Here is an 11,567-nt window from a genome sequence, read left to right as displayed (position 1 = left end):
AGACCAGGAGGAAGAATTCAGACCGACGATTGGAAAGTTCAGCGCCCACCAGCAGACGAACGAAAACGGCCTACGTCTCATTGATTTCGCCGCCTCCAAAAATATGGCCATACGTAGCACCTTTTTCCAACACAGCCTCCCTTATCGTTACACCTGGAGATCACCACAGCAGACGGAATCTCAAATCGACCACGTTCTGATTGACGGACGGCACTTCTCCAACATTATCGACGTCAGGACCTACCGTGGCGCCAACATCGACTCCGACCACTATCTGGTGATGGTCAAACTGCGCCCAAAACTCTCCGTCATCAACAATGTACAGTACCGGCGACCACCATGATACAACCTAGAGCGACTGAAGCAACCGAATGTCGCATCAGCATACGTGCAGAATCTCGTGGCCGCGTTGCCAGACGAGGGCGAGCACGATGAGGCCCCTCTAGAGGACTGCTGGAGTACAGTGAAAGCAGCCATCAACGACGCAGCCGAGAGCACCATCGGGTACGTGGAACGGAATCGACGGAACGAATGGTTCGACGAAGAGTGCAGAACGGTTTTGGAGGAGAAGAACGCAGCGAGGGTGGTAATGCTGCAGCAAGGGACTCGACAGAACGTGGAACGTTCTAAACACAAGCGGAAACAGCAGACCCGCCTCTTTCGGTAAAAAAAAAACGCCGCCTGGAAGAAGCGCAGTGTGAAGAAATGGAACTGCTGAACATTTTAGGGGCTTCCACAAAAACCAATTTTGGTTCAAATACTGCTCAAAAACAAAGAAAAACTGTATCGCATTTGTACCTCCGAGGGGCCTTCACAACCGCTCAGGCCCCGGGCCCCCACAATCCTTAATCCGGGCCTGGGCACGAGACATGGACCATGTTCGAAGAGGACCTGCAAGCACTCGGAGTTTTCGAGCGACGCGTGCTAAGGACGATTTTTGGCGGTGCGCAGGAGAAAGGTGTGTGGCGGAGAAGGATGAACCACGAGCTTACTGCACTTTACGTCGAACCCAGCATCCAGAAGGTGGCCAAAGCCGGAAGGATACGGTGGGGGAGACTGAGGAGACTTGATCCCTGGGAGACTTGTTCCCCCCATATTTGCTCGGAATCAAAAACAATTTTCTTCTAGCATAATTTTTCCAAAACTACTCTTGGACAAACGACTATTATTATTATTATTATTATTATTTATTAGCGACACTTTACCTTTAGGAGGCATTCGTGTCATACAAACGACTATGTTTTGGCTACTAGTGATTTCGATTGTACATTGCATTATTTTTTAACGGCTGATGGTTTGTTTTCAGTCCTTCAGAAATCTTTTAGGCGATCCCGAAAAATGTCAATAACTTTGTGAAAATTGAACCAAATCGTGTCAAAATTTCACAGCACATAGTTTAAATAAAATACTTTGAAACTTATTTATCCAAATAAGGCTGTTATTAACATATTTTGATTAATTCAGCTTAGTATATACAAAGGATAGACAAAATGATCGGGACAGGCAAAATTTTCACTTTTCAAAAAATGTTCAACTAGCTGTAACTTTTCGAAAAGTGCATCAAATATTCTTAAATTTTTACTGTGAGTTCATCAACTAGTTGTGTATCAGTGGTCAAAATTTGAGAAAGATCGGGTCATTCTCCAAGAAGTTATAAAGATTCTTGGAAAAGGTAAAATTATCCGATAGCCAACTTGAAGCTATTATATCTCCGGATTCAATGAACCGTATGTAATGAAATTTTGACCATTTATTACTTATAAAATGAGCTATAAAAAACCGTTGACTTAACTTGAAATTCTTAACACGGAAGAAAAATATTACGATTAGATTATTTTTCTAATAAAACACCAAATTATCCAAAACTCCAACAACGTTTCAAAATTCAAGATGCAAATAATAGTTCATTTAATTCCCCTTTAATTGACTTATATATAAATGTGTTTTGAAGGAATGTAACAACATAGCCGCCAACATATTGAAAAAGTAATGGAATACATATTAAAAATAATTGCTAAAAAATCGTGAAAAAAGTAAAATTGCTATAACTTTTTCTCTTGTTCAAAATTTCAAGTTAAGTCAGATGTTTTTTGGAGTTCATTATATAAGTCATAAATGGTCAAAATTTCATTACAATCGGTTCATTAAATCCGGAGATATAACAGCTCAAAGTTGGCTATCGGATAATTTTACCTTTTTCAAGAATCTTTATAACTTCGTGGAAAATTGCCCGATCTTTCCCAAATTTTGACCACTGATACACAACTAGTTGATGAACTTACAGTAAAAAATTGAGAATATTTGACGCACTTTTCAAAAAGTTACAGCTAGTTGAACATTTTTTTAAAAGTGAAAATTTTGCCTGTCCCGATCATTTTGTCTATCCCCTGTACAACAATGACATGGGGAGACTTGATCCCTCAAAAATTACACACACATTATACATGTGAAAAATAAAATTCTATTCGGAAGCCTCTATTTACTTGGAGTTCTAGTCTATTCAACGATAAATTGTGTCAGATAATCATAACTTTAGTACAAACCAAGATAAGGTGGATCAAGTCTCCCCATTTTGAAAATACGGCATATCCTTAAAAGTTTAAGGAAATCTTACAATTTCAAACACTCCATATTCATCAAAAATACAAGAAAACTTGAAAATAAAATGAATAGGAAGACTCTGGAATTATTTTCCCTTAAAATATACCATGTGCTCAAAGGAGGATCAAGTGTCACCCATTTTAAAAAAAAATACATCATAAGACATGCCTCCATAAAAACACAGTTTTGAAAACTTTAACAATAATTTAAAGGCCTTCTGTTGTGTATTAACTTGCAATAGATGTTTACCTGCCATTTTGTACGGAAATCGGATCTAGTTTTGTGTTTTTCTTAAAGTATCAGGTAAATTAAGAAAAAGGGATCAAGTCTCCCCAGTCTTTCCTACACATGTACATCCCAGACACGCACGATAAATTGGCGTCAGCAGTGATCTTAAGAAATCGAAGAAAGTATTGCTAGCGCCCATTTGAGTGGTGCACTTTTCAAGCTGAAGTTTGACTTGGAAAGTCTAACCGCAACCTCAGTTTGGTATTCTTTAGTTATTTTCTCCTGCTCGCTGATTGGGTGAGTAGATCAAGGTAGACGAATTGAGTGGTAAAAAATTCGAAGGCGTATCACCAACAAAGATTCTTGCCCTCACCAAATTTACCATGTACAAAACACTAATAAGACCGGAGGTCCTCTGTGGACACAACAGATGAACTAAGTACGCTTGAAGAAAATCTGCAAGCACTCGGAGTTCGGATGATCTTCAACGGTATGCAAGAGAACGATTTGTGGAGGAGAAGGCCATTGTCGCAGTTCTCCAGGGTCTCCAGTTAGCATAGTGGTTAAGGCTATGGATCGCCAATCCGGAGACGGCGGGTTCGATTCCCGTTCCAGTCGGGAGAATTTTCTCGACTCCCTGGGAATAGTGTATCATTGAACTTGCCACATAATGTACAAATTCTTGCAATGGCAGGCAAAGAAAGCCCTTCAATTAATAACTGTGGAAGTGTAATTAAGAACACTAAGTTGAAGCGAGGCAGGCCTAGTTCCAATGTGAACGTCGAGCCATAGAAAAGAAGAAGAAGAAGAAGAAGAAGAAGAAGAAGAAGAAGAAGAAGAAGAAAGAGAAGAAGAAGAAGAAGAAGAAGAAGAAGAAGAAGAAGAAGAAGAAGAAGAAGAAGAAGAAGAAGAAGAAGAAGAAGAAGAAGAAGAAGAAGAAGAAGGCCATAGTCGCACAAAATTGCCATAGTATTGCGTCAAGTGGAACGTATCCGTGTTCGTTTCCTGCAAAGCAGAATATCAATAAGAGGAATTCCTTTGAACGCATCGTGTTCGCACCCGCTAATGCGGCATCCAGAAGGTGGCCGAAGCCGAAAGGATACGATGGGCAGAACATATTGCAAGAATGCCGAACAACAAACCTGCAAAGTTGGTGTTGGCTACAGGTTTGGTTGGCGCAAGAAGGCGTGGAGCGCATAGAGTACGATGGGGACCAAGAGGAACGTAATCTGAGGAGCATTGAACGTAACCCAGGATGGAAAGCGGCAGTCGCAAATCGAGGTCTGTGGCATACTATTGGACTAGTGGTGATTATTTCTTATCTTGAATGTGATGTTGGATTAATGAACGTAAAAAGCGGAAAATTTCAATGTCCATCAAAGAGGATTAAAAATAAAGGACATTTTCCGCCACTTGTTTCATGAGCAATAATTTCATCCTAATTCCCACTGTCTCTTTTAACTGCCCCTTCTCTCTGTTCTCCTCCGGCGTGGTGGTCAAGCAAGTTTATGACAATTAGTTTAAAACAATCCATTTGTTATCGCACTATAGCGACTACCGAGCGGTCAACGCTTTTATTCACGCTCCATTAGTCAGCCAGCGGCGCGGGTTGGAGAACGTATCATCCTACTCCCCCATAGAACATAGCGGGAATGTCCAGCCTGTGACGACACTCAAACGAACAGAAAAAAAGCGCGGTCCAGAAGCGATAAAATAAAAGTTTCGACATTTCAATTAAATTCCCACAATTTTACCACTCGCCGTATCTTCATTTGAATGCGCTGCGGCGGCAGCAACGGACGGCTTCCATCCGTGAGGAATCCAGCAGCTTCCCAAGTGTCCTTTATTCATCGCCATCTGACGCACCCGTCAACCGGCCGTCGTCGTCCGTCCGTCACCCACCACCATCCTGGACCGAGATGGACGAGACTTAAGAGAAGTAACCTTTTCAAGCGAAGTGATACTTGTCGGCTCCCGGCAGCGGCAAACTTCATTACGGGATCAAAAAAAGGGCGGGGGCAAAATTAACTTTGAAGTGAAATTTCCCATTCTTTTCTTGTGTGGACTTTGCACTCACCACCACCGGGGCGGGGTGGTTGCCAGATGTGCTGGTTTTCCCTTAATTTAGATGCTACGTCCTAGTGCTTCTGCGTGTGCTTCTGCTTGTGATTCTTTTTGTGCTTCTGCTTGTTGTTCTGTTATGCTTCTGCTTGTGCTTTTACTTGGGCTTCTGCTTGTGCTTCTGTTGTGCTTCTGCTTGTGCTTGTGTTTCTGCTTGTACATCTGCTTGTGCATCTACTTGTGCATCTGCTTGTGTTTCTGCTTATGCTTCTGATTGTGCTTCTGCTTTTGCTTCTGCTTGTACTTCTGCTTGTGCTTCTGCTTGTGCTTTTGATTGTGCTTCTCTTTGTGCTTTTGCTTATGCTTCTGTTTGCGCTTCTGCTTGTGCTTCTGCTTGTACTTCCGCTTGTGCTTCTGTTCGTGTTTCTGTTTCTGCTTGTGCTTCTGATTTTGCTTCTGATTGTGTTTCTGCTTGTGCTTCTGATTGTGCTTCTGCTTATGCTTCTACTTGTGGTACTGCTTGTGCTTCAGATTGTGCTTCTGATTGTGCTTCTGCTTGTGATTCTGCTTGTGCTTCTGTTTGTGCTTTTCCTTGTGCTTCTGCTAGTGCTTCTGCTAGTGCTTCTACTTGTGCTTCTGCTTGTGCTTCTGCTTGTGCTTATGCTTGTGCTTCCGCTTGTGCTTCTGTTCGTGTTTCTGTTTCTGCTTGTACTTATGCTTGTGCATCTGTTTGTGCCTTTGCTTGTGCTTCTACTTGAGCTTCTGTTTGTGCCTTTGCTTGTGCTTCTGCTTGTGCCTTTGCTTGCGCTTCTGCGTGTACTTCTGTTTGTGCTTCTTCTTGTGCTTCTTCTTGTGCTTCTGCTTGTGCTTCTGCTTGTGCTTCTGCCTGTGCTTCTATTGTTCTTCTGCATGTGCTTGTGCTTCTGCTTGTGCTTCTGCTTGTGCATCTACTCATGCTTCTGCTTGAGCTTCTGCTTGTGCTTGAGCTTGTGCTTCTGCTTATGCTTCTGCTTGTAATTCTGCTTGTGTTTCTGCTTGTGCTTCTGCTTGTGATTCTGTTGTGCTTCTGCATGTGCTTGTGCTTCTGCTTGTGCATCTGCTTGTGAATCTGCTTGTGCTTCTGCTTGTGCTTGTGCTTCTGCTTATGCTTCTGCTTGTACTTCTGCTTATGTTTCTGCTTGTGCTTCTGCTTGTGCCTCTGCTTGTGCTTCTGATTGTGCTTCTCCTTGTGCATCTTCTTGTGCTTCTTCTTGTGCATCTGCTTGTGCTTCTGCTTGTGCTTCTGTATGTGCTTCTGCTTGAGCTTCTGCTTGTACTTCTGTTTGTGCTTTTGATTGTGCTTTTGCTTATGCTTCTGATTGTGCTTCTGCTTTTGCTTCTGCTTGTACTTCTGCTTGTGCTTCTGCTTGTGCTTCTGATTGTGCTTCTGCTTATGCTTCTACTTGTGGTACTGCTTGTGCTTCTGATTGTGCTTCTGTTTGTGCTTCTGTTTGTGCTTTTCCTTGTGGTTCTGCTTGTGCTTCTGCTTGTGCTTCCGCTTGTGCTTCTATTCGTGTTTCTGTTTCTGCTTGTGCTTCTGCTTGTGCTTTCTCTTGTGTTTGTGCATCTGCTTGTGCTTCTGCTTGTGCTACTGTTTGTGCATCTGCTTGTGCCTCTGCTTGTGCTTTAAATTGTGCTTCTGCTTGTTCTTCTGCTTGTGCTTCTGTTTGTGCTTCTGCTTGAGTTTTTCCTTGTGCTTCTGATTGTGCGTTTGCTTGTGCTACTGCTTGTGCTTTTGATTGTGCTTCTGATTGTGCTTCTGATTGTGCTTCAGTTTAGTCTTCGTCTTGGTCTTGGTCTTGGTCTTGGTCTTGGTCTTGGTCTTGGTCTTGGTCTTGGTCTTGGTCTTGGTCTTGGTCTTGGTCTTGGTCTTGGTCTTGGTCTTGGTCTTGGTCTTGGTCTTGGTCTTGGTCTTGGTCTTGGTCTTGGTCTTGGTCTTGGTCTTGGTCTTGGTCTTGGTCTTGGTCTTGGTCTTGGTCTTGGTCTTGGTCTTGGTCTTGGTCTTGGTCTTGGTCTTGGTCTTGGTCTTGGTCTTGGTCTTGGTCTTGGTCTTGGTCTTGGTCTTGGTCTTGGTCTTGGTCTTGGTCTTGGTCTTGGTCTTGGTCTTGGTCTTGGTCTTGGTCTTGGTCTTGGTCTTGGTCTTGGTCTTGGTCTTGGTCTTGGTCTTGGTCTTGGTCTTGGTCTTGGTCTTGGTCTTGGTCTTGGTCTTGGTCTTGGTCTTGGTCTTGGTCTTGGTCTTGGTCTTGGTCTTGGTCTTGGTCTTGGTCTTGGTCTTGGTCTTGGTCTTGGTCTTGGTCTTGGTCTTGGTCTTGGTCTTGGTCTTGGTCTTGGTCTTGGTCTTGGTCTTGGTCTTGGTCTTGGTCTTGGTCTTGGTCTTGGTCTTGGTCTTGGTCTTGGTCTTGGTCTTGGTCTTGGTCTTGGTCTTGGTCTTGGTCTTGGTCTTGGTCTTGGTCTTGGTCTTGGTCTTGGTCTTGGTCTTGGTCTTGGTCTTGGTCTTGGTCTTGGTCTTGGTCTTGGTCTTGGTCTTGGTCTTGGTCTTGGTCTTGGTCTTGGTCTTGGTCTTGGTCTTGGTCTTGGTCTTGGTCTTGGTCTTGGTCTTGGTCTTGGTCTTGGTCTTGGTCTTGGTCTTGGTCTTGGTCTTGGTCTTGGTCTTGGTCTTGGTCTTGGTCTTGGTCTTGGTCTTGGTCTTGGTCTTGGTCTTGGTCTTGGTCTTGGTCTTGGTCTTGGTCTTGGTCTTGGTCTTGGTCTTGGTCTTGGTCTTGGTCTTGGTCTTGGTCTTGGTCTTGGTCTTGGTCTTGGTCTTGGTCTTGGTCTTGGTCTTGGTCTTGGTCTTGGTCTTGGTCTTGGTCTTGGTCTTGGTCTTGGTCTTGGTCTTGGTCTTGGTCTTGGTCTTGGTCTTGGTCTTGGTCTTGGTCTTGGTCTTGGTCTTGGTCTTGGTCTTGGTCTTGGTCTTGGTCTTGGTCTTGGTCTTGGTCTTGGTCTTGGTCTTGGTCTTGGTCTTGGTCTTGGTCTTGGTCTTGGTCTTGGTCTTGGTCTTGGTCTTGGTCTTGGTCTTGGTCTTGGTCTTGGTCTTGGTCTTGGTCTTGGTCTTGGTCTTGGTCTTGGTCTTGGTCTTGGTCTTGGTCTTGGTCTTGGTCTTGGTCTTGGTCTTGGTCTTGGTCTTGGTCTTGGTCTTGGTCTTGGTCTTGGTCTTGGTCTTGGTCTTGGTCTTGGTCTTGGTCTTGGTCTTGGTCTTGGTCTTGGTCTTGGTCTTGGTCTTGGTCTTGGTCTTGGTCTTGGTCTTGGTCTTGGTCTTGGGCTTGGTCTTGGTCTTGGTCTTGGTCTTGGTCTTGGTCTTGACCGTGTTCTTGTTCCTGTTCTTCAGTATTTTTTTTACGATCCATGCTTCTCGCCAGTATAAAAATTGAAATGCTGGAAGCTGATATCTACAAATCAGAAGCTATAAGTAATATATTAGAAGGAAGAAACAGAGAGCAACAAACAAAAAGCTAGAAGCTTCAAGAAACTAAACAGTCTAAAGCTGAACATCAGTAGCTAGACCAAAACCAAAACGACTGGCATCCCTGCACCCGGCTGCTAAACCCGAGTACTATCCACTACACTGCACTGACCGAGGCTGGCGGAAAAAAGGGGATTATTATTTTATTAGAGCTATTCTAACTTTTTTACCGAGGCAGGCCACCACCGACCGGTCGCTCTTACTGGGTTGACTGGGGCTACCTTACGTCCGTCCAACTCATTCACCACGGGATTGTGTAGTGTAGTAGATGTGCCATGTACAGGAAAGAGCTTTTAACCGCACCACCACCGCTTTTGTTGGGCCACAACTGGAACTACCTAGTAAAGCTCCGGTACGGCACGGGACGGGACTAACTCACTTCAACATTGCTGTGTGGAACTCAATCCAATCCCGCCGCCGCAGCAGCAGCCCAAGCATCTCAAGCCGTTTCATCCAGTCCACTATCCATCCCTCTACGAAGGAAGTGACTCTGGTGTGTGTACAATGCACTGTGCTGAGCTGTGCTGTGCAGCACTAGCTTAAGTTTTCCGCTTTATTTCGTAATTAAACCGTCCGGCATTGGTTGCATGCTTTCTAAAAGTTCTCCGGACTGCAAGCAAAGTTGAAGTTGAGAGAGTTTAGTTTCGAAAGTTTGCCCGATAAAATGGAAATGGCAGTGATTGCAATTGACATAATTTGTATCCATTGGAGCAGGAAAGGGGAGCTCTGGGGGAGGGAGTGGTATTGACTTGTGATTTTGGGTTAAGCTTACACAGATCGAAAAAAGAGTGTAAAATTCTGTGACATATGATGCACATGATTGGAGCGTGGGATATCATAGAAGTTTACATGACATATAATGTAAAGTTCGTGAAATATCATGTAAACTTCCATTATATGTCATGTAATTCAGCATGACTCTGAGAGTTTACATGACATATAACACAAATTTACATGATATATCATGTAAACCATCATAACACTAAGTTAACATGACTAAAATGAAGTTTACATGACCTGTAAATCTCATTATTTTTATCTGTGTAACGAAGGAGAATGCAAGCTAAACCGAGGGGTTCGTAAAGTCTCTAATGTGTGATGCCAGAATATGCTGCTTTCTAGTAAACACGGAGAGGTTAAGTATATAAACCTGGCGGTGGGAGACAAGCTGCTGTGCACAGTTTATTAGCACAGGACAGCAAAGATGCACGCATTGACCAGGGATCAATGACACCCTCCCCACTGCACCTCCTAGGATTCCGTCTAGGATGTAATAAGGTTTGATAGTGAGTATGTATACAGTATACTGTTGAACTTCTATAAAATGTCATACAAATCTGGAAGCAGATTTGTTGAAATTAGTTTGTATAACGGTAGGTCTTATCTCAATATAACCTTAATTAGTCGTTATATCACTTGATGGGCAATACTTTCTTGAATTACACTGATCTGACACTGATCCTAATGAGGAACCGTGTGAATAACTGTGATCTGTGTCTGGGGCCAGTTGCAAAACTGTAATTCATTAAAGTACACGGGAAAATCCATTTCCGAAATCATAACGAAAATGTCATGAAATGAAAAATATATCACTGTCATGACTACGAGTCATATTATCATGAGGATAACGATGATTATTATAAATATGTCAAACCCTTATCATAGGCCCTGTAGCTGCCGGCTTAGAGTAGCACAGGAGGTCCACCAAACAGGAAACCCCAATCCAAGCTGTCAGGTGACCCGTGTTGATGGAATGTTGCCTACTGTTGCCAGAGCCAATCCCAGAGTTAGTGGCACACGGCTTAGAGTAGCAACAGACCCATTGGCCGCTAATGATGTAGAGTCTTTCTATATTACCCCAGTTTGAGCCAGACCAAACCGAGGATGGTGTAATGAGCTATGTCAAGGATATTTCAAATGTTGACACATCTCTGGTCAAGGTGACAAAGCTAGTGCCCCGTGGTAAAAACATCGAGGATCTATCCTTTGTTTCGTTTAAAGTAACGATTTGCAAATCGGTTTCAAACGTGGTCAGTGACCCATGGTACTGGCCTGAAGATGTATCTGTTCGACCTTTCGAACCCAACCAAAAAAATGGATCTGCCGTACGACTTCCAAACCAGCAATAAAACTGTTTTCTCCAGACCTCTCGTGTTCACAACTGGGACGCATAGAAACAAACACAATTGAAGCCCCGAAACCTCCCATCACAGTCCAGACCATCCAGCATGCGCTCATCAGTCGTCCCGGTCCTGTGTTTGGGTCTAGTCTAGGGGTCTTCCACAATGCAACACCAGGAAAGTACACGCAATATAGGACCTTATTCTGCTCTGATTCAGTCTCACCCAATAACTCAAGGAATCTTATCGATAACTGCAATGCATCATCATCTTCTCCGGGACTCAAAGGCTCTAGCATTATGGAAGTCATGAATCCTCTCACCGCAGTCGAGCCATTCCCGCCAGCGTTCATCAGTCGTCCCGGCCCTGCGTGTGAAGATGGTGAAATGGCCTTACAAAATGCCATGTCAGGCAAGTACGTTTTTCATTCGTCTATTTCCGCTCCTGATCCGTTCGCTGTTTTCAGTGTTCTTCCGGCCAACTGTCCATCGCTCACCGATCTAAGCCCTAATCATCTAATTTGGCCACCAGGACGCTCTGTAGAAAGCCTAATGGAAGCCCTCACGCCCTCTGACTCAGTCCTGCCAAATGCTGCCATCGCTCATCGAAGTCGTCCTGGTCCTGTTGTCAGTAGTGGTGGAAGGGTCTTCCAACAACGTCCATCCGGCGAGTATCAAATCCGTTCAATGCATGCTCAAACATTATCCGACATCAACGTACATTATAGCTATTCTGACCTCAACGTAAATCACAATACTGAAGACTACCATAACGAAACTATCACTTCCAACGTTCATCCATCCGGAACACCGGGACGCGCCGTAGAAAGCTCATTGGAATCCCCTAAACCCTCCAACCCGGTCCTGCCAAATGCTGTCGTCGTTCATCATAGCCGTCCCGGTCCCGTGGTAGGATGTGGTGAGGGGGTTTTCCATCAGCCTGTATAGCCAACATTTCTACGAATTCTAGCGAAAGACAACTGTCCATCTATTATCAAAATGTCCGTGGACTGCGGACCA

The 11,567-nt window shown here is 44.0% G+C and overlaps 1 protein-coding gene across 1 annotated transcript; it reads right to left on the bottom strand.

The window, feature by feature from the left end:
* Nucleotides 1-5,124: 5,124 nt before the first annotated feature.
* LOC134289273 (mediator of RNA polymerase II transcription subunit 15-like) lies at nt 5,125-10,884 on the bottom strand. The gene is given in 7 exon segments (XM_062855106.1): nt 5,125-5,394; nt 6,087-6,284; nt 6,333-6,875; nt 7,275-7,343; nt 8,541-8,545; nt 10,083-10,156; nt 10,871-10,884. Coding segments are annotated over 7 exon segments (1,173 nt in total).
* Nucleotides 10,885-11,567: the final 683 nt, after the last annotated feature.

This window comes from Aedes albopictus, chromosome 1 (assembly GCF_035046485.1).
Source record: "Aedes albopictus strain Foshan chromosome 1, AalbF5, whole genome shotgun sequence".
Classification (NCBI taxonomy): domain Eukaryota; kingdom Metazoa; phylum Arthropoda; class Insecta; order Diptera; family Culicidae; genus Aedes; species Aedes albopictus.
Note: the sequence above shows the minus strand (reverse complement) of the source record. Positions and strands in the feature narration are given on the sequence as shown.